At 35.8% G+C, this 23,945-nt stretch overlaps 3 protein-coding genes across 3 annotated transcripts; 1 reads left to right on the forward strand and 2 right to left on the reverse strand.

Annotated features, from left to right (window-relative positions):
- Positions 1 to 3,964: 3,964 nt before the first annotated feature.
- On the reverse strand, positions 3,965 to 8,822 carry LOC121257496 (ubiquitin domain-containing protein DSK2b-like). Its single transcript, XM_041158511.1, has 8 exons — positions 8,325 to 8,822; positions 6,645 to 7,433; positions 5,960 to 6,168; positions 5,753 to 5,866; positions 5,294 to 5,352; positions 4,693 to 4,721; positions 4,506 to 4,595; positions 3,965 to 4,390 (listed from the first exon to the last, which is right to left on the reverse strand). The coding sequence occupies exons 2-8, from the start codon at positions 7,405 to 7,407 to the stop codon at positions 4,242 to 4,244; spliced, it is 1,413 nt and encodes a 470-aa protein (XP_041014445.1). The 5' UTR covers positions 7,408 to 7,433; positions 8,325 to 8,822; the 3' UTR covers positions 3,965 to 4,241.
- Positions 8,823 to 10,149: 1,327 nt separating this feature from the next.
- On the reverse strand, positions 10,150 to 11,046 carry LOC121257497 (auxin-responsive protein SAUR64-like). The gene has a single exon (XM_041158512.1). The coding sequence runs from the start codon at positions 10,906 to 10,908 to the stop codon at positions 10,474 to 10,476; it is 435 nt and encodes a 144-aa protein (XP_041014446.1). The 5' UTR covers positions 10,909 to 11,046; the 3' UTR covers positions 10,150 to 10,473.
- A 3,246-nt stretch (positions 11,047 to 14,292) lies between these two features.
- Positions 14,293 to 16,183, forward strand: LOC121257498 (expansin-like A2). Its single transcript, XM_041158513.1, has 5 exons — positions 14,293 to 14,815; positions 14,983 to 15,092; positions 15,184 to 15,362; positions 15,631 to 15,763; positions 15,866 to 16,183. The coding sequence occupies exons 1-5, from the start codon at positions 14,704 to 14,706 to the stop codon at positions 16,109 to 16,111; spliced, it is 780 nt and encodes a 259-aa protein (XP_041014447.1). The 5' UTR covers positions 14,293 to 14,703; the 3' UTR covers positions 16,112 to 16,183.
- Positions 16,184 to 23,945: the final 7,762 nt, after the last annotated feature.

A 23,945-nucleotide genomic window follows, 5' to 3' on the forward strand; every position in this document is an offset into this window, starting at 1 on the left:
TATGATTATATGATTTTCGGCATTTACATGTTTACATGATGCATTAAAAGAAAAATATCACAAGTTTCATGTCACATGCATTTGAATTGTGTATTGTTTTCAAAGAAAAGAGTCTGTAGATGTTTTATCACGACTCCAAATACTAGGACGGAGGAATGTCCTAGTGGAACTCTTATGTCCACTCTGAAGTACGTAAATTGGAATGGTAGCCCCTGAGTCAACAAAGTACCGTCAGTGGGTCTCGAATGGATCCTTGTGGAAGGGATACTGAAGCAGGGTAACACCTAAAACTAATGGGTGCCACATGTGTTATATACGGTGAAGGCGAAATGACGAACTGCCGCATAGTAAGGACTATGACGTAGTCACCACGGTCAAGTGATTCATTGGGTGATGCGGTAACTAGCGGGGATCAACGATGCATAACGGAGTCGTGAAGTATCCAAATTACATGTTACAGAAAGTGAACAATGCAATAAGTTAAAGATGTGTTATAGGTAACTGTAAAATGTGCTAATGACAAAGATATTTTATTGAAAGTTCAAATGATCAAAGTTACATATTTTTGAAAAGTTAAATTACATGAATTAAGTTTTGAGTCAACTACATGTCCATGTATTCATATCATGGTTTGTCTTTATATACATATGTTATATGTGATATATTGTTTGTTTACTTACTGAGATTTTTCGAAATCTCACCATGGTCATTTCCACTACTATTTCCAACTAGGAATAGTAGAAGTTGTTACAGGACAAGAGATCGGATATGGGAAAACGCAAGAGGCCAGCACCCCCGATAGTCAAGGAGGCCCCGAAGAGCCCTGAGCACTTGGCAAAGCCATCCTTGGTGGAGAAGCTAGAAGTCGAATTCATAACTAATGTGCTACAACTCTTTAAGGAATTGAGGAAGATAATCAACAAGGACAAGGTAAAGTAGAGAAGGCCTTGTAGGATTTTGAAATGAATCCTAAAACTTGTAATTAAAAGAGGGAATGGTTTGAGCTGTTATCCTTTGGACCATCTTGTATTTTTAGGATGTTCAAACAATGAAATCTTTTTGAGATATTTAGGGCTTGTTTGAACATAGATCTCATCTCAAAATTCGTATCTCATTTCATCTCATCACATCTCATTTCCAAACATGATTCAAATACAAAATTTTCAAACTAATCATTACAAAATTTTCAAACTAATCATTACAATTTTTCCAAACTTTCAAAAAAATAAAAATAAAAAATAATTCAACTTTTTCAAATCTCAAACAAAAATAATATTATAAAACTATATTCTAACAATATTTTAACTTTATAATATTTTTTATTCAACTTTATCTCTATTTTCCCAAAACTCAAAAAATACTCAACTCAAACTATCTCACTACTATTCATAAACTATTTTATTACTATTCACAAAATTATCATCTCATCTTACAAGAATTTCCGCTGCAATTTATTACATATTGCTAAAATTACATTAAGTACATTACATCTTAACTGTCATGTATAGGAGTATATAGCCTTGAGTGACATGTCCCAACACTTCAGTTACCGTCCAATCCCAAGCAAGGATTGGGAGCATCGCAGTTTCGTACAAGATTCACTTGTTATTAAAAAAAATTATAAATTATAAATTATCGATACAGTTACAACTTATTCCAACTTTAAAATATTAAAATAATAGTTTTTTCGCTTTATGACTTGTTTATTTTTACAACACTTCTCAACTCATTTCATCTAGTCATTACAACTTTCTCAAATTTTTACACAAAATAAAATAAAAAATTCAATTTTTTTAAATCCCAAAACAAAAATAATACTATTCAACTTTCGCAAAAACAAACTTACCTTAATTCAACCACATAATCTCACAACTCAACAGTTGAAAATAACGGAAAAAACCTAATTTTTAAACAAAGTTCACATTTTAAGGACGATTTTCCATACAAATAATAGAGTTGCACTTTAACATAACTTGCTCGTTCAGTTCAACAGAGATCCCAAGCTCATCATCCCAAGGCATGCCATTCAAAACCTGAATTCATTTGTCATTAAAAGGAACCCGAACCAAACCCAAGAAACAAAGCACCACTTTACAAAAAATGGGAGAGAGAGAGAGAGAGAGAGAGAGAGAGAGAGATGTGACCAAATAAACCTTGCCTCCATAGTTGCAATGCTTCAGCAGCTTCTGCATAATACATAAATAACTGATACTAACAAGAGTTATCATTCTGCAAATCTCTCAAAGCTGCTTTCTTTACAGCTACAGGCAGTTGCTTATCATGATTAGGAAAGTCACTTCCAGTATTTCCCATCCCATATTCACTGAATTTAGAGTATATTGTTTGTTGAACCATCTGAATCAAATTAACTTCCAAAGAAGGAAATCGGGAAATTGGAAATATAAAACGATTAAAAAACCATGGCTCAAAACAGCAGAGAGTGAAACTTATCAACAGAAGATAACTTTTATGAGATACAGGCTGCATAGCATGGAACATACATGTCATTGATATTGGTTCCTATGTAAATGAGTATCAATTAGAACGTGTATTATTCCCACATGGCTTTGCAGAACAAAATATCTCATAAGTAAAGCTTCTACCATCAAACAAGAACATGCACTAATCACCTTTTTTAAGAGGACATTAACAACGTAATGATATGAAAAATGCACATCACCTAAACAAATTGAAACGGCAAAAAAAGTGACAGAACTTGATTGGGCAGCTTTAAGAACATCTGCGAACTTTTTTTTTTATAATTAATAAGAAGAACATCTGCAAGCTAACAGCATAAAGCTTTGCTACATATTAGTATGGAAGTCAGAGTTTGATAACAGTTAGAAGAATTTCCCAAGAAGCTTCTTTTGACAGAACACATAGCATTCCAAAATTCGAATCAGAATTGATACAAAGTTCTCTAATTATATTCACAAGAAAAATCCAATAATGGCAATACTGTCAATTGAAACATAATTCGTCTTGATTAAACAAGAGCATATTAATTTCTTGAGCAGAACATATTCCGTTGCCAAAAAATGCCAAATAATTTTCCCTATTGAAGTATCTCTAACCTTATTTCGCTTGCCTAATTATGTAGTTCAAAAACCTAATGGAACAACTACACATTTTAATAATTTTTAAACAAATAAAGGAAGTAACAAGTACAATTAAGGAAACAGAGTATCTGGCATAGTCTAAGCACTTAGCATTACACTGACCAAGAAACTGTCTTACCTTTTATGCTCAAGATGTTAAAGTGGGTTTCTACATTATCAAATGAAAACAAAGCATAAATATCTCACTCCCACCCACAAGGAAATCCCTAACCAACAACATCAAAGTGTTCTAGCTCCTGCCTATTGAACCCTTATACGCTCCAATCCACCAATGCAATAATATTTTCAATTTGATTACAATAAAATTTCATCAATATGTTCAAATCACGTCTAAAATTAGCATTTTCCACCAAAAAAAAAAAAAAAAAAACACCAGATGCACATGCAATCAATATTTTCTTCATTTTCCACAAAAAGGAAAAAAAAAAAAAAAAAACACCTAAAATTAGCATACCAACAAAGTGAAGCAACAATCCAAATGGGGAGATTTCAAAAAGCAAGACTCAGATTGAAGAAGATTTCGAATCAAAGGAGAGAGGGAAGGGCATTGTTGTTACCTTAGCTCATTGCAAGAACCTCTGAGAGAAATAGAAGAACAGGCTTCAAAGCTGGCAGCATTTGCTCTTACTAAATGAGAAATTTAACATATACACCCTAGAAAATGATAGACATGCAACCCTTTTTACAACTATATTTCAAATGAGGAGCATTTTTGTAAAATAACTTTAAAAAGTAACATCACTTTACATAAATACCCTCATTTTAAAATATGGTTGTAAAAAGGGTTGTGCATGTATCATCACTCACTCCAAGAGAGTTTTTTCAGCGCATACACAAAAATCCATAAAATCAACAAGAGGTAGTCTCATAGAAAATATTTGTAAATTGTGTATGTACATGAGAGACAGACAGTGAAAGGGAACCAAAGGTACAGCAAATGCTTACAACTCACAATCTCACGGCTCTATCATAGCGTGTCTTCACTTATTCACACGCTCAAAATGGAATTTTTTTCTGGACATTGCGTGCCTTTACAACCCACTAGTACAAATTAACTATTCTTACAAGTCCAAATGACTGTTGCCCTGAGTAACAATTAAAAAGGGAAAAATCCAATGAGGCTTATTGTCTGGAATTCCCCAAAAGTCGCTCAACCGCAGCATGGACATTCCCAGCTGTAGCACGCAGTGCCCTGATATTCTCCTGAGTATCAAAGAAACCCATTTCTTGCAGCTGTGAAAGTTGAGTTGCATACAGTTCCTCCGGGGGTACTACAGAAGTAAAAGACAAATATCAGTGGCAAACTAATAGCTAGAAGTAAAAGACAAATATCAGTGGCAAACTAATAGCTAGAGCCTAAAATGTGGTCGATGAAATAATTCAGACCATCCGGATTATTAGGAACAGTCAAGCTTCCAGCTCCAAGGCCACCAAACATATTCATCATCAACTCCAGTGCAGCATTATTCACTGGTCCTGTTTAAAGGCAAGGACATCAAATCAATGGAAACTTAATTGGAAAGAGAAAACAAGACATTATCTTCCAAGTTTAAGTTCTAGTCTTCAGAAGTACCTGTAGTCCTGCCAGTCTGAGCTTGATCCCTGCAAGACAGCAGCAAATCATATGCAAGGGCCAACAACAGAATGATTTTTTTTTTTTTATAAGTAAGAAGATATTTTATTGATATAGAAATAGGCAAAGCCCAAGAACACAAAAAGTAAACATGTGATTACACCTAGTTAGGAACTAGAAACGGTTACCAACAACACCATGAATTGATGACTGCTGGTCAACAATAATGCAGAGAAACCTCTGCACAAAGGCTAAAAAGCTTATGATGCATTTGCATAAAGCATGTTTCATAAGTCACAAAGAATCAAAAAAGTACAAGGGGATGTGTCTTAGCATTTAGAATATCTTTTACAAGTAACAAACCAATTATACTTAATAAATCCCTATAATATTCAGAAGGAATAGGAATTAGTTGCCATCAAAAGTAATTAACTAAATCTATAGTAGGAAAGCCCTGATTTTTAACTAGTCATCTGGAAAACAATCATGATTATCCACCAGTAACTGTACGGGAGCACAAAACAGCATAAACTCATCACAAACTCATCAAGCAAACAAATGGCACCACTCAAGTAACAAAGAAATATACATCCTCACTTACAGGGTTGATTGCCGTTGATTAAGCCGAGACGTGAGTGCCTGCTGTAAAGCTAGCATTTGCTGCAAGAGACATGAAACGGAACAAAATAAAAGCCAAGCATCAGTGAATCACCATTAAACTTCATGGTCAAAACATTTGTTTTTTCAATAAGTAACTTCATGCCCGGAATCTAGCATTTGCTGCAAGAGACACATGAAATGGAACAAAATAAAAGCCAAGCATCAGTGACTCACCATTAAACTTCATGGTCAAAACATTTGTTTTTTCAATAAGTACCTTCATGCCCGGCCACCAAATTCAATCAATCTCATATTTGTTAGCAGCCAAGACATGTTATCAAATAAAACATGACTGTCCCTCAACAAAATAGTTTGAAAGAATATACCACATAAAAAGAATTTGAACATATCACACAGATATAGACAGAATGAGATTGAGACAATGTGGGCAAAGATAAACCTGCATTGTCTCGGGGTTAGTTAATTGACGTAGAAGATCTGGGTTTTGCATCATTTCTCTTAATTGAGGATTCGTATCTACCATGCCACGTAGTTGCGGGTTGAGGCTGAGAATCTATCATTCAAAAAAGCCTATTGAATACATGAAACAGCACAAATCTCGTAAATATAATCTATTCAGATAAGACAATATTCCTAGTCATAGTACCTGATTCATATATTGGGGATTAGAGAGCAAGCTTTGCATCATCTGTGATACAGCTGGGTTTTGCAAAAATTGGCTCAGTAGAGAAGCATCTGGAGTGCCATTAAACATGTGTTCCATATTGGGGAGACCAAGCCCACCAAGACCACCAATACCAGGTGCTCTTGCATCCCCAGCACGATTTGGCTGCGTAGTTGTTGTCTGCGTACCTCCTGACATCCGATTTTAATAAGTAAAAGTTTCAATTCACAATTTCTAATAACATATTTGAACTACATTGAAAGATAGTGACATGCAAGCAGTAAATTTCTGCTAGGAAAGTAAGATATTCTATCCAACGCAGTTATTCCCGTAATTAAATATTCTTGCAATATGATAACTGAACAGCATATAGATCCAATAACGTAGCATCAGAGATTGATGCAAGTAGATATGTATACCACATAGATAAGAGTAAAGGGGTTCTTCAAACAACTACGGATAGTGGCATTAGCAACTAAAAAATTGGTACTGATATGCCTATCAATCTCCATAATAAAATTCCTGTTTACTAATATAAAAATGGTACTGGTATTCCAGACCCATTAATTAAATTTGCAGAAACTTTTCTTTTTGGGTAAGAACGTTTTCTTTTTATTCTATAATGTTAGAGAGTACATATGAAAGAGTAAGCAAGGGCAAAGCTCACCGGTGGTATTGCTCCAAGGGTTAGGGAGTGGGTTTGTATTCGGAGAAATAAGTCCACTGCTTGTTTCAGAACCAGTAGTCGAAGGGTTATTAGCACCATCCCTGACTTGTGTCCCACCTTGATTTCCAAGAAGTGCTGCAAACGGGTTTGAACTCAAATCATTTCCAGCATTTCGACTCATCGTTGTAGCATTCGAAAATGGTTCCAGAACATTTTCATACATTCGTCTGAGCATGTTAAACCCCTCAGGGGAAGATTCAATGTTGCTCATCGCCCTGTCAGTGTTCCGCATCATCTCACGCATAAGCTCAGGGTTCCTTGCAGCTTCTACCGTCTGTCGGAGAATCCCAGGGTCATTAAGTACATGAGCAAGCTCTGGATTACGGTCGATGATATCACGCATCTGAGGATTGTTCATAATCAAGCTGCGCATTAAGTCAGGGTTGTTCATTAGGCTCTGCATGGCAGGCATGTTCATTATCTCCCTCATCATGTTTGGATTCTGAGTCAATTGCTGCTGCACTTGTTCAAACTCTGGCAGTCCAGCTCCAAACAAACCAGATGCCTCCCCACCGCCTAACGCATTGAAGCCCAGTCCAGGAAACAAAGATGCACCAGGACCAGCATTTCCCAATCCCCCACGTTCATTTGAACCAACACCCTGTGTAACACCTGGACTGTTGTTGGGACTCCCAGAGTTACCAGCAGCAGTAGCATTTGCAGCAGCAGGATTTGATGCAGCTGAAGCAAACCCACGAACCATGTGAACAGTGTGTTCCACCTGCAAACCTTCAACAAAAAAAGGGTAAAAAAGATCAACCTGAGGAGAAGACAGACCGACCCTTGTAAAGCATATTGCAAACTCTTTAATGATTCACATGTATAAGCTACTGGAAACAAGGCTCAGATAAATTACCAGGAACCTAATTTGTTTGATTGTGTAAATCAAGCACAAAAAAGAAAATAGAAAAAATATATCCTGCCGCTGTTCAAAAAAATACTGTGCAAACAGTGGTGGCTTCACCTCTGCCTTCCCCTCACTCTGCCACCAAAAGAAAATCATGCCCTCAAAGGTGAAATGATTGAGGATGTCCTCCACATGAAAAGGCTATGCTTATATCATTTTTATACCAAACCCAATGTATTTATAGCCCTCCAAAGCCACACAGTTTAATAAAGCTTTGTACGCTTCTCTATGATAGTCTACCGATGCATTTCAATAAAATCATACAGTTTAATAAAACTTCAAAATCTCCGAGAGTTTCACAAAGCTCATTAAAAAACGAAGCACCAACCAAAGAAACAAACTTTAGCAGCTCAAAATATTAACAAAACCCACTCCACTTTCCTATCAATACGGACATTCTACAGGAAAATCATTGAAAATCATCTACTCCGAGAGTCAATGATTTTCCGCGAACTAAAAAAATTGATAAGCAATAGGAGATCTTATTAATAAGTGAACTGAAAAAAAAAAAAAAAAAAAAAACCAAATATCCACCACAATAAAAAGTTGAAATTCAAATGACTCTCACACGCAAAGTAAAATAAAAACTTAGCTCATCGATTCAGCAAAAATATCAGGAACAACTGCAACCTCCAATTAAACTAAACTTTAGCTATAAAATTAAATTAAATGAAGCCAACACAAAAATTTTCACAAGGAATCGAGACACGTACCATAGCTTTCTAGGGTTTGATCATCTTTCAAGATGCGACCTTTGTAAATCAATCTCTGCTGATCAGCTGGGACGTCGCAATTCTGAGCCAGAACCGCTTTGAATGCTCTAACGGTGGAATCGAGGCTGGTCCTCACGGTGAATTTCGAACCATTGGAGCACCGGACATTGATCGCCACCACTTGTTCTTCTTCACCACCACCACCGACTCTCGGCACGCTCGAATCCCCTCAGCACCCATAGTAATCGATCGGTCCAAAAAAAAGCGAAAGCGAAATAAGCAAATCAAAAGCCCTCAAAATCGATCTATCCGAGTGGGCAGAAGGAAGAATTGGTATTCCGGAATGAAAACTGTCTAATATATTAATGATTATATGAGAACAAAATCGACAGAAAATATTAAAAAAATTATACAAAAACAAATGAATATATAATCTTTCCCAAAGAACAAAAAGACGGTAAGATTTGGGATTGGAACTGAGCGATGGGAAGGGGGAGACCGCTTTTATGCGAGGTTTGAGCTTTGTACTTTGCGTACTCAATGCGAGAGACTACTTCTTCTTCTTATTTTCATTTTTCACCATTATTTTTAAATTATATTTGCATCGTCGAACGTGTAAACGTTTTCCAATTTTTTAAAAAAATAATAAATCTAAAATTTATATAAAAAAATTTAATAATAAACCATTCTATTTTTCAAAATAATTATTCAATATTTACATAGAATATTGTATATAATATTATTCTTCTTTTAAATATTTGGTCGAATAATCGAAATCTTATAAAAATAAATAAGTAATACTACGTACAATTATGAAAAAAGTAAGTGTCACACAATCGTTTTGAAAAGAAGTGTAGTCTATTATTAAAAAATTAATTTTTTTTATGTGAGTCTCGTATTTATTCACTTTTTTCAAAAAGATTACACGGCGCTTGCGTACTCCAATACTGCAAATATCAATTCTTAAAATAAATTTATAAATTAAAATAATTTAATATAACACTCGAAATTATAAATAGATATTTATTATATCAAACCAAATTATTTTTTAAATTTATTTTATAAAATAAGAACTAACACTTCTCTTCCATTTTACAGCAAGAAATTTTTTTTATTTTAATCCATTCATTTGATGTTATATGTTTGCGTGATATAAGGTACAGTTGTTAATATCAAATATCGAGTTTAAATCATACTTAAGTCAATCTTAATCCAACTTATTTAAGTAAACAATCTAAAGTTCTAAACCTTAAACTCTGTTTAATTAATTTGGAACGGGATTAATAGGCCATTATAAAAAAAATTATAATCCCTAATTTACAGTCTTGATATAGATAGAGAACAAAATGGAAACATAATGCATCCTAATAAAATAGAGCTCAAAATACATTAACAAGAAAAGAGAAATGATTTAGCAACAAAGTAATTTCGTAAAAATAAACTCACAAATTGACATGAATTGATGTGATACATTAGATTGTAAATCTATTTCTATTGTAAGTAAAATAGATCTAAAATATCATATGAAATCATGTCAATTTGTAAATTTATTCTTATAAAAAAATTTTGTGACTGTATCACTTCAATAAATAAAAAAATCTCTCTCAAAAGCTTCGTTTGGTTATTAAACACATCTCAACTCATCTCTTCTCATCTTTACAAATTTTTCAAATTCCAATACAAAATATAATAATCAATTCAACTTTTTCAAATCTCAAAATAATATTTTAATAATATTTTATCATCTCAACTCAACTCAACTCAACTCAATTCAATTCAACATCCAAACGCAGCCTAAAACTAGTAGGAGAGAGATAACTTGCTCTTTCAGCTCAACTGAGATTCTAAGCTCATCATCCTAAGGCCTACCATCCAAAACCTGAATTCATTTGTCATTAACAGGAACCCAAACCAAACCCTAGAAACAAAGCCTTGCTTCCATAGTTGCAATGCTCTAGCAACATCTTTGGGAGAACATATGTTCAATACAGCACAAGGATGTTTATAACGAACTATTTAACGGTTAATAACATCTTATGAAGAAATGTTCATCATGTAACAAAATTTCCTGCTGCTAAATTTACAGAACCGAGTGATCTTCTTCTGCATAATACAAGAATTCCAAAAGAATATAGAGATGGGCATTCCTTCAAAAGCCGTTAATAAGGGGTTGCTGTTGGTTCTGTCCTAAAGCAATGCAATATGAAGCCGAGCAGGAGCAGTGACACTTTGCCATTGAAGTGAGCAAAGCCTTCTCCAGATATTCAGCCATGTGTGCTTGAACCAAATAAATAACATACTCCAATAAAGTACTATCACAAGGCAATCTGATTGGTCCATTGCTGGGTAGTCCAAACTCCTCCTCAGACATTCTCAAGAGCTCCCTAAAGACATTCTTGCTGAGATATTCCAAGGGAACCACAAACCTTTTATTGTCAGTGGTGTATACAACAAAATGGCCTTTATTGGCCACTGAAGACTGCAAACCTACATCACTTTTTGGACATGAAATCCTCTTAGGCTTATTTGCAGCCATTCTTTGCCACTTCTTTGCCATTGGGATTAGCCTTTTTGGGTTGATCATGGCTGCAGCTTAGAGTGAGGGTTCTGAATAAGCAACAAGTAAGAGGAGTACTAGAGGTTTGATGTTTCAGATTCTGGATCTAGTGCTTTGTGGGAAGACATAGATGGTTATGATATATATCCACCAGGTTAGACAGCACCAAACTCTGCTGTTTCCTTTGTGTTCTACTGATATAACGCATAGCCATGTGATTATCAAACCAAACCGAAGGGTGGGATTGTGGGGATGTCTGGTCCCTATTAAGCAATCAACACTTCAGGGTAGGCCATTGATGTTTATCGTTATTCATGCTGTTGTTTTCTTCTTCCAAATCCATGCAACCGCAGTTTGGGCCCCAGATAAAAGCTATGATCACTCAAAACACTTTTGTCAACAAGATCCAAGACAAGATGCATGTTTGTTTCTCCATTTTCCTCTTTTTACTGCCCCTCTTTCTTCCATCTTCTTGTAGCTCATCATTCCTAAATTGTTAATGAACTCTCAAATTTCTAATTTCATGTAACCTTGGCTACTGGAGAGGCCAGGAATATTCCTACACTGGTGTACTTAAGCACGTCCTTAAATTAAGATTCGGGTGTCAAGAAGTCCATATTCCTGAATTGGGAATAGATCCTGCAGAAACCCAATAAGCCCTTCCCCGAGCCTAGGCTTCAAAAATACCCCAAAAAGTTTGAATTTACTCTAAAAACTTGGAACCTCTCAAAAGTGGCTTATACCATGGACCATGCTTCATACTTCAACGTATATAAACTATAGACGCCCTTTTGAAAATCAAAACCAAATCATAGGGAAGAAGCCATGGAAACCCTGAAGCTCCCACACTCTCTACACAGCAGCCAGATAGGCAAAAAATATTCTTGTTGTGAAATCGTCACTTATCTCAAAAGTTTAAACTGATAAAAATATATAGATTTAATTATTTGTATTATATTTTTAATATTCTCTCACACTTGTGGGTCAGACTCTTCCTCAATAAATCAGGAGTAGAGTATAGAATAACTCAAAACCTCTATTTTAATACTATGTGAAAAAATAACCTTATCTCAAAAATTTAAATCGATGAAAAGTGGTCGATTTAATTATTTATATTAAATTCTTAACCCTGCTCTCATTTCTCCCTTCAAGCCTGTCTTCCAAATGACCCGCAAATTAATGCTTTCAACTGGTACTTCCTTCTCCAAGCTCTGCCCTTTGTTTTTCGTTCTCTATCAGAAAAAAATAGTTAAAGTAAAGCTTTTTTTTAAGTGTGAGCACAGACTTCGAGCTTTAGATTGATTCATTAGCAGTAAAACCACATCCAAAAACTGTAATTTGTTTGCTTACTCGACGAGCTCTGTGCTGCTTTTGGTTCTTTGGCATGAAAGATTTTTCTTTTAATTTTGTTCATAATGTGAAGTTGGTGTTCTACATATCCAATTCAATAAAAACTATAAGACTGAATACGGCTTCGTTTAGACGTTGAATTGAGTTAAGCTGAATTCTTTATAAATAATAGTAAGTTGAATAGGTGAAATGAGTTATGCGAGGCTCATCTAAAATGAGTTTAGATATGTTTAGATATTAATATGAGTATAGTACTATTTTATGAAAAATTGAAAAAAATTGTGAGTCTCACGTGTAAAAAAGTTTTAAGTTGAGATAAGTTTAATAATTTAAGAATTTGATATTTGAATATTAAACTCAATTTAAAATTAGACTGAATTGAATTGATCTCAGTTGAATCCTGCAATCAAACTGGATCCAAAGGTTTAGCGTTTTTGGGCTCCATATTACTTCTTCTTCTTTTCTTTTTTTTTTTTTTGGGCAATTTATCGTCATTTAAGCAGTCCAATAAAAGACGAAGGTGAAGTTTTTAATATGATAACACTTGTTTTATAGCACTTAAATAAAGCTCTGCAATTAATGAAAGCTTTGCAGTGGTATACACCCAAGAGGCCATTAACGAAAAGCGAAGAATGATGATACCACGAACATCCCGTTTTCTAAAAAGTTTTTAAAACTTTGACTTCAATGGAAACAACTCAGAGAAACGCGTATAAAAAAGGTAGGTGGTGAAACTTGAAAGACAGAACCATATTGTTTGACATATCCTCGGTGCAGAAACCGACTTTTTAAGGAGAAAATATAAAAAATAAAATTATTTTTTATTAGTATGACTCATTTTTTTACACAAAATTTACACCGTTACACGAGACACTTGTACTTCCATTACTCTTTTTTAAGTGCCATTCCTATGCACACGTCCCTGTAGCTAAAAGAAAGAATTGAATAGAAAAATAAAGTCATTTTTGGCAGTCACCAAACTTTGAACATCTGCCTTGCTACTAACAAGGAGTGTCAACAGATTGGAGGATTAAGCCCCTTGTCAAGGATATCATCAACATCCTAAAGGACTTCTCTTGCTGGTGTGCATAAAGTAAGAAGTGCCAACCAGAGCACAACCTCGCTATATGGATTGCCTCCAACAACATTATTGGATGCATTCTCTCATACTGAGAATCCCACCCCACATTCATTTACCCTCAACCCCTGTCTTATCCCCATGAACTACTCTGTGTTTTGTTAATTCCCTTTTACTCACGGGAAAAATTCAAGAGACCCATAGTATACACTTTCGGTAGTGGAGGTCTTGAAGTTTTTCTTTCTTCTGTTGACATAAACAGAGCCCGGAAAAGTTTTTTTTTCACTAGTCTGAATAATTGATACTAAATACACTGTCTTAAATGAAAAATAAGTTGGGCATTCGGCTATGAGAGATCTTGGAATATGGCCAGTAAAAGGATGAACATCTATATTGATATAATAATTATTTGTATGCTCTGTGGCTACTGTGCTCTTGCTGCTGCTTTTATAATTTCCTGGTTACCGACACCTAAATGAGAAGGATGGTCTAAGATAATAAATATGACAGAAGTTTCTATTGCCCACTATGGTTGTCCAAGTTTAGCATTATTAATCTTGCTTTACTTGTGGGGTTCGGGTAGACTTTGTTCTTATCTTTGCACCACCCATTAACAAAGAATCCTCACATTCACCAAACTTATCTCAAACTTAAATGTTCTTTCCTTTTTGTTCTACCATACGCGTGAAGAAAAGCACACAAAATGCCTCTCTCTCTCTCTCTCTCTCCCCTTTTTCTTTTCTTAATCAATTTTTTGCATATTGCAACCCACAGGTCCCACACTGCTTGTATGGTTGTAGAAGCGACCATTTTCAAAAGCTAAATTATCAGGAGGGTTGAGTCATTCATGCACGACCCAATTGTTATGTAAAAAAAGACTCAAAATCGATTGAAAAGAGGCACAATACTTTTTGAGTACTTGGAAATCTATGTAACTTTTCTATTGATTTAAGTTTCTACTTACAAGTCTCGGAGTGTGAGAATCTGAGGAATAAAAAGGGAAGAAACATCTGGAAGTGCAAAGAGTATGTCCCCTTAAACAATATCCATTTAAAGGCTCCGAAAGACACAAATTCTCTCTCATAGCATAGCTGTGTTTGCAGAAGGCAGAGAGTCGGTGAGAGTCTGAGAGACCCCATCCCCTTTTTCTTTGTCCTACCGCGTTTGCGCAAAAATGCTTTTCTTTCTTTCTCACTTAAAAGCCTTCCAACGCAAGCACGTTACGGTCTAACAAATGGATTCAAATCTTTGATCCATCTAAAAGAACTATCCTAGCATTTATTGGACACGCTGACCTAAAGTCCACACTCTTCTATATAGCCTTTACATCTATATATATTCACCTCTTGCCTAGCTCCTCCTGCGTATTCATTTATCATAGAATTACTAACAAGATGGCTTTCTTTATTTGCTTCCTCTTCTTTCTTATTTCATCTGCCACTGCTTGTGATCGTTGTGTGCACCAAACTAAGGCTGCATATTTCAGTAAAGCTTCAGCACTTTTATGTAAGATGCAACCTTTGTTTTCCTCTCTTTCCTCTTGTATTATCGCGTTTGTTTGATCGAGTTCATTGTTACCAATATGGTACGAAATGGAAAAAAGTAAGATTGACCCAGACGAAGTTTTAGGGAAATATTAAGTGGGTCATTCTTGTTTTGTGGCTTTGATGCAGCTGGGGCTTGTGGGTATGGTTCCTTGGCATTAGGTTTCAACAGTGGACATCTTGCAGCTGGTATTCCTTCCCTTTACAAAGATGGAGCTGGTTGTGGAGCATGCTTTCAGGTCTGTATAGTCTATAGATTAACCTTCTTTCTTTTGTTTGAGAATGCTTTTACCTATCTATGTTTTGATCGGAGCCACGCTCGTTTGGCAGGTAAGATGCAAAAACACAACCGTTTGTCGCAGAGAAGGGGCTAGAGTGATTTTGACGGATCTCAATCACAATAACCAAACAGACTTTGTCCTCAGCAGCAGAGCTTTCATGGCTATGGCTCAAAAGGGTATGGACCAACACATTTTGAAACTTGGGATTGTCGACGTAGAGTACAAGAGGTAAGGATATTAAGATATTTCAATATTAGCCACCACTTCTAGGCTAAAGAATCATAAACAATAGATGGATTAACTCCGGATGTGGGCCACCTGACACTGCGGCCTCTGCAAAATCGGCCAGAAATGTCCCCTTAGACAAAAGCCAAGCACATTATTGTTCGTAACGGTCCAATATATATTCATTAGAGAATCATATTGAATCTGCATCAGATGCTTTAGGGGGAAAAACGCAGCACTAAAATCCAATCTTCTTGGTTGCATAAACCAGGATACCCTGCCAATACAAGAATCAGAACTTGGCATTGCGAGTGGAAGAATCAAGCCAAAAGCCACATTACTTGGCAATCAAATTTCTGTTTCAAGGTGGCCAAACAGAAATAGTAGGTGTTGATGTAGCTCAGGTGAGCCAAAAAGCATAGCAACATGACTTTTTGTTAAACTAAAACTGTTAAAATGTATATAAATAACCATAAACTGATGCAACATTGCTGCAATGTTCCCAGGTTGGTTCGTCGAACTGGGGTTTCATGAGTAGAAATCATGGGGCAGTCTGGGACACAAGTAGAGTGCCATCTGGGCCACTGCAATTCCGGTTTGTAGTAACAGCTGGGTACGATGGGAAGTGGATCTGGGCTCAACATGTTCTTCCTGCTGATTGGAAACCTGCAGGAGTATATGACACTGGAGTTCAGATCTCTGATATTGCACAAGAAGGTTGCTCTCCATGTGATGATGGGACTTGGAAATGATCAGGCAACTCGGCACTGCTAGCTAGTGGGCATGCATGCATAGGTCTTGATTAATTAATTTAGGATCTCAGGGAATTATAATACAAGAAAAAATGTTAGAGATATGACTTTTATGTCTATGTGAAACTATCATATCAGAATAAAATAAAGAGTAATGGTAGGCTGTCACCATTCCGTTAGGCGTGCATTCTTCTTTTTTTAATTTTTTGTTTTATATTTTTTTAATATCTTTAAACATTTAAAAAAATATATCATTACATTAATAATCACTTTTTTAATTAATAAATTAAAAAATTAAAAATAAATAAATATATAAGCAGTCAAAATGAGAAAATAAAATGAGAGAGTATATTGATATTATTCTAAAATAAATGGTTATGTACAGTTATGTTTCTATCATTTACCCATATTAACTTGAAACTGCTTTCAATTAGTTTGGGGATTTTAATTTTTTTTTTACCAGGACAGGTTTCCTGTCTCGCATACAATGTTGTTGATGTTGTCTAACATATTTCTTTCAATCTTGTAATAATATAACCGTACTCTCTCTCTCTCTCCCTCCCTCTCATGTACTCTCTCAGTAGCCCAACATTTTAGGTGAAGAGAAAAGCTTGATGACAACGCCACGCTTGAATAGTCTCTAAGGCCTCCTTTATTTTTATTGATAAGATGAAATGAGATGAGATAAAAATTAAAAATTGAATAAAATATTATTAGAATATTTTTTTTATATTTTTTTATTTTAGAATTTGAAAAAGTTGAATTGTTTATTTTAAAGTTGTAATGATTAGATGAAAATAATTGTAAAAAAAAATGAGACCTAAAAGGGAATTAGGGGTAGTTAGGCGTTTCAATTATCATCATAATTAGATGAGATGTGACGAGAATGATTGTGAAAACAAACTAGACCGAAAAGGGGGGTTGGTTTGGCGTTTCAATTGATGCATTCCCATCAATCATGTCTGTGTCTCTATCCCGTAATGTTTAACAGGGTAAAAAAAAATAAACTTTTACTGGAATATAAATTAATGTTCCAAGGATAGGTAGTATATGAGATCATACATTGCATGTGATTGAAAAGTTACTGCTTTTTATAATATTCCAATAGGACTCCAATTGTATGTCTTATATTGGAAAGATACAAATAGTATCAAAGTATATCCCAATCAGAAATGTAGTATTTGAACCGTGTCACCTACGACGATCTGGCTCAAAACGAGTGTGTCGGGAATATAAAAAGAGATGGACTGTGATTTATTTATGAAAAATATGCATGTTTTGTAATGAAAAGAAAATTAGAAAACAACATTGGTTGTTTTGTTCTGCATCACTCATTATATCTGAATAAGAAAAGAGAAAAATATTTTTGTCATGACTCATGTAGACATGAGCAAAATTTTGACATTCTATTTCTAAACTGTACAAAAAGAGCGAATATGAAATCTGATACAATATGATATGAGATGATATGATGATGATATTTAGTTATACTATGCTAAATGATTTTTGAATATGAATGTTTCCAAACTGTTGCTCTCATATTTTGAGAACATGTTTTGGTTCCGCATTCTGAAATTAAAAATATTTTGCTCTACATTCTGAATTCTGTGAAAATACTCATGTTTACATACTAATATATGTTCTTTGCTTACTGAGTTGTTGATAACTCACTTATTATTTCCATAATATTTTTCATATATTTTGGATGTTTAAACTGAGAATCAAGGATATGAAGTATGGGTAAGGCTATATGAGTATAATGGATTAAGTAAAAAGAGGGTACCTTGATGACTGGATAATTGTATTCAGTATATTTGTTTTGTTCTGTTGACTTGGGTTATTGGGATGTTTTGATGACTTTGTGGTGTCTTAAATTAATTGTACTTGATATTTGATTTGAAACAATGAATTTTATGTTTTATAGAGAATTTACAGTATATATATTATGTGATTGGTATTAAGGAAGGTGACACAAATCAAATATTAGTTTCAAATTCCCAGCAAATTCAGAAGTAACTGCAGCAATAATCAAGCCAAGTATCATGCATGTACATCAATTCATTTATGTAATTATATTCTGTAATTGATTTGTTTTCCAGTTTTTCAATAGCTGTATATTTCCTTAGATAGAATTGTAAAGTCTATATAAGGGACATGCATTTTATCAATAAAGTGAGTGAGGTTTTCATTGTAAGTTTCTGGGTTGTTTACTTCTCTACATGGTATCAGACGACCAACCCTCCAACGAGACCTCAATCCATACTTCCCAAAATACCCAAATGTCTTCCGAAAATCAACCTATCTCTTCCTCAGAATTGCCCCTTGTCGTTTTTAACATCACAACTCAGATTAATAAGAAACTTACACCCTCATCTTTTCCCCAATGGCGAGCTTAATTTGAGGCACTCCTAATTGGTTATGATCTAATGGATTATGTCAATGGAAATTCGCATTGTCCCTCTTCCGATGGGACTCCATCGTCTATAGCCAAGAAGCATCACTGGGTTCGGCAAGATAAGCTAATTCTCAACGCTATTCTTGCATCTACTTCACCCACAATCACACCCCTCATTGCCATAGCCAAAACCTCGTATGAGGCATGGAAAAAACTATTCACTATGTATGCAAGTAAATTGCGTACAAGGGCAATGCAGCTCAAGGAAGAACTGACCTTGATTCAGCGTGGAACTCGACCAATCCCGGAGTATCTACATGCGGTTAAAGGACTGGCTGATGAGATAGCTCTCATTGATCACCCAATCTCCGACGATGATCTCACCCTCTATGTCCTCAACTGGTTAGGTCTCGAATTTCGTGAGATTGCTGCTCCTATTCAGGCAAGAGAAAAATCCCTTGCTTTTGAAGAGCTCCATGATCTACTTGTTGGACATGAGAGCTACTTGAGGAGGCTGGAGGCTGCCACACAGCAGCTCGTAGCTGCTGCAAATTTTACAAGCCGCCGCACTGGTTTCTCTGCAAACCAGCAACCGAAAGTGAACCCTAAGAATAACGGGTCTTCACGTCAACAAGGACAAACCCAGTTTCGTCCTTCTCATGGGCCATCTCGAGAGCAAAGGCGCAACACTTCTTCGGGCCGGTCCAATCCAAATTAGTGCCGCTTCCAGCCCAAATGTCAATACTGTGACCAAGTGGGCCACACGGATAAGGCCTGCCCGAAATTACAATCATCTGAAATAACTGTTAATTGTGCAAGAACATCTGACGGTCAAGAACAAAAATGGTTAATTGACTCTGCAGCCTCACATAATATCATAGGTGATCTCCAAAATTTATCTATTCACTCTGAGTATGATGGCACTGATGAAGTCATTCTTGGTGATGGTACAGGTTTGGCAGTTACACATATTGGTTCTTTAACCTTACCCACACCCAAAAAAATCTTCCATTTACATGACACCCTATGTGTTCCACATATTCACAAGAATTTTATTTCCGTTCATCATTTCACCAAACAGAATGATGTTTTTCTTGAATTTCACCCATATTATTTTCTTGTGAAGGAACGATCCATGGGGGCGATACTTCTAAGAGGAGCGTGTGAGAATGACGTCTACATGTTTCCAAACTCAATGGTGGCCTCTTCCACCCCCAAAATGGTTGCTTATGTGCATGAACGGACTTCAATTGACAGGTGACACAAGCATCTAGGACACCCATCGATTAAAGTTGTTCAAAATCTTGTCAATTTTTTTCTCTTCCTCTTACCATAAATAAGTTACCATCTTCTTGTACTTTTTGTTCTATCAATACAGTACATCAACAACCATTTGGTTCTACAAGTTTTCAAAGTCATTCTCTACTTGAAATTATATACACAGATATTTGGGGTCCCACCCACATCACAGGGTTAAATGGTGCACGATATTATCTTATTTTCGTGGATCCTTATACCAAATACATATGGTTCTATCCAATGTCTACAAAATCCCTTGTTTCTCGCATTTTTCCACAATTTAAATTGTTTGTTGAAAAAAGGTTTCAATCTTCTATCAAAAGTTTATACTCGAACAATGGCGGAGAATTTCTAAGTTTAAAAAAATATTTGTCCGATCATGGTATAAGCCATTACACTACCGCCCCTACACCCCACAACAAAACAGTATTTTCGAAAGACGTCATTGTCATCTTGTCGAGACGGGTCTTACTCTTCTCCATGATGCTTCCTTACTACTTTCCTATTGGCCTCATGCTTTTCAAACCGCCACCTATCTCATAACTAGGCAACCAACTCCTCTTCTCAAAACAAATCTCCATTTGAGATTCTTTTTGGGCAATGACCAAATTACCTTAAACTGAGAAAATTTGGATGCTTATGTTACCCTCTCACAAGGCCATACAGCACTCACAAATTACAACCAAAATCAATTCCTTGTGTTTTCCTTGGATATTCCCAAACACAGAATGCATATAAATGTATGGACCTTTCCACGGACCGGATTTACTTCTCCAAACATGTGACCTTTGATGAAACACAAAGCCCACTCAAAAAACTTACATACACGGCCCAATGTCCAGAACAAGCCCATGTCCCCAAACCCATTTCCTGCCTTCGATGAACCCATGCCCTATCACTTTCCCCTCTCCTCTCTCGGTCCCTGCTCAACCAAATCTCTATGTTCCTCCTTCGCAGCTCAATCGGTTGATTCCTGCACAATCCCTCTTCCCCGATTGTCAATCGCAACCACCGACGAGCATGGAAGCTGTTGCTGCCATCTCTGCACCTCCTTCAGGTATTCCCTCATCTCTCTCTCCTCATATTTCAGAATCTCATGAATTTCTTGGTGCTGAGACTTTAAATTCTGATTTACATGTTATTGCACCACATGGTTCATCCCCACCTCAACCCGAACCTGAACACATATTCGGCCCTGATTCACAAATTCTTGCTCAAAATGAAATCCCATCAACCCGAACCCATTCCATGACTACTCGTTCCATGAATAATATTTTCAAACCCAAGCAATTGCACACTGTCTCTAAGCATCCTCTTCCGTTACCTTTAGAACCAACATGTGTAAGTCAAGCCGTATCTCATCCTGAATGGCGTGAAGCCATGTCCAGTGAATTAACAGCCCTCATGCGCCATGGCACTTGGGATTTAATTCCCCCACCCAAAAATTGTAAACCAATGGGTTGTAAGTGGGTGTTTAGAGTCAAACGGAAAGCAGATGGCTCTATTGATAAATTCAAAGCAAGACTTGTTGCAAAGGGTTATAATCAGCGTTCTGGAGATGAATATAAAGAAACCTTTAGTCCAGTTGTTAAACCAGCAACAATACAGACTATGTTGAGTATTGCAGTCATGAATGGGTGGTCCTTGAGACAAATGGATGTAAACAATGCTTTTTTGCATGGAAATTTGTCTGAAACTGTTTACATGATGCAACCCCCAAGATTCAAAAATTTGTCTAGACTTGATTATGTGTGCAGGTTAAGGAAATCAAATTATGGTCTTAAACAAGCCCCAAGGGCATGGTATTCAGTTTTAAGAAATGCTCTTCAAGAAATTGGGTTTCACAACTCTAAAGCTGATTCGTCCCTTTTTGTTTATCGCCATGATTATGTTATATGCTATTTCCTTGTTTATGTCGATGATTTAATCATTACAGGGAATAGCAGCCACTTTGTAGCTCATGTTATTAACAACCTTGGTGCTCAATTTTCATTAAAAGATATGGGCTCACTTCACTACTTCCTCAGAGTAGAAGTTATATCCACTGCTGCAGGTCTATTTCTCTCTCAACACAAGTATGTCAGAGATATTTTGGAGACTACAAACATGGCTGGTGCAAAGGATGTTTCTACTCCTTTGTCTACTAGTCAGCCTCTTCACCTAGTGGATGGCATGGCTGCAGTAGATAGCACCGAGTACAGACGCATCATTGGCAGCCTCCAATATCTCTCCTTAACCCGCTCAGACATTTCTTTTGCAGTAAATAAGCTTTGTCAATTTATACACAAGCCAACGGTTACCCATTGGACAGCTACTAAGCGGCTTCTTCGATATCTCAAGAAAACAATCTTTCATGGCATTCACATCAAGAAAACTGCAGCTCCGTGCTTAACAACCTACAGTGATGCCGACTAGGCTGGAAACATTGTGATCGCACCTCCACGTACGCTTATATTACCTTTCTTGGCTGCAATCCAATCTCATGGAGTTCAAAAAAATAAAGAGCTGTTGCTCGATCCTCTACGGAAGCAGAATACTGAGCTCTTGCAAATGGCGCATCTGAAACACTGTGTTTACTTGCACTTCTTCAAGAACTGGGTTTTCCATTAAAGGTGCCACCTTTTCTTTTATGTGATAATTTTGGAGCAACCCATCTAAGTTTTAATCCCGTTCACCATTCAAGAATGAAGCATATCCAAATTGATCTTCACTTTGTGCGTGATCAAGTTCAAAAAGGAACACTTAAAGTGAGTCATGTCCACACTCAAGATCAACTGGCTGATCTACTCACAAAGCCACTGTACAAGGAACGCACAGAATTTTTAAGAACCAAAATTGGTCTTGTTGATGGCAGCTCAATTTTGCAGGGACGTATTAAGGAATGTGACACAAATCAAGTATCAGTTTCAAATTCCTAGCAAATTCGGAAGTAACTGCAGCAATAATCAAGCCAAGTATCATGCATGTACATTAATTCATTTATGTAATTATATTCTGTAATTGATTTGTTTTCCAGTTTTTCAATAGCTGTATATTTCCTTAGATAGAATTGTAAAGTCTATATAAGGGACATGCATTTTATCAATAAAGTGTGTGAAGTTTCCATTGTAAGTTTCTGGGTTGTTTACTTCTCTACAATTGAGAGATGATTTTAGGTGACAATTAGTAATTTTCCGGCTCATCCACAATCGGGACGTTACATTGGAAATACAAGGAAGGAGTATGTGATACCCAATTTTGATAAAATAGAATTTTTCATTCCCGTGATCAGATATCAGCATAGGCCCATACACTACAACTCTTTTTAAAAAAAGGAAAGAAATTCTGACTACTGTGTCTAGAAAGTAATAGTTTGAATACCGGAAACAAAGTCATTCGCACGATCTCTATGATGGTTTCAGGTGCCATATAAAACAGAACGATCTGTACAAATGTTGGAAGTAGGTATGAATCAATTGATCGAGCACCATTATCATCACTTAAAGCTTAGGTTGGTGGCAAGAGGCATAAAGGTCGCATCTTCGACCAATTTAAGTTTTTAGTATTGACATTTGACCCAAGTCAATAATTTCTTATATATTATTAGTGTTATATTATCAATACCTCTATTGTGTTGGACACAGCTTAGAATTTAGGACTCGTTTAGATACAAAGACGATATTATCTCATCTCATTTTATCATTATAATTTTTGTAAATTCTCACACAAAATATAATAAACAATTCAACATTTTCAAATCCTAAAATAATAATAATAATATTAAAAATAATATTTTATTTAACTCATCTAAAATCATCTCATCTCATTTCATCTCACTATTCAAACGAGCGCTTAATTTCTTTTTCCCTTTTATGAGATAAATTAATGTTCTTCATATAGTGAATCCAATAATTAATTTTGGCTTACCTCTCAAAATTTCAAAAAACCACTATAAATTGATTTTAGGGTTTTCTTTATAAGGTAGACTTTATAAAAATCAGTTCTCCCTTCCAAAAAGCTATAATTACATCATATAGAAATAGATCAAATAACTTGCCAGTGTTGGGGAAATTTTGGATGGGCCTAGGTCCGGATTTTGTTTGTTGGGCTTTTGTCTCTTCACAAAAGTCTTGCACAAAATTTGTATATTTAGAATTTATA

The sequence above is a fragment of the Juglans microcarpa x Juglans regia genome, chromosome 3S, assembly GCF_004785595.1.
Source record: "Juglans microcarpa x Juglans regia isolate MS1-56 chromosome 3S, Jm3101_v1.0, whole genome shotgun sequence".
NCBI classification, from domain to species: domain Eukaryota; kingdom Viridiplantae; phylum Streptophyta; class Magnoliopsida; order Fagales; family Juglandaceae; genus Juglans; species Juglans microcarpa x Juglans regia.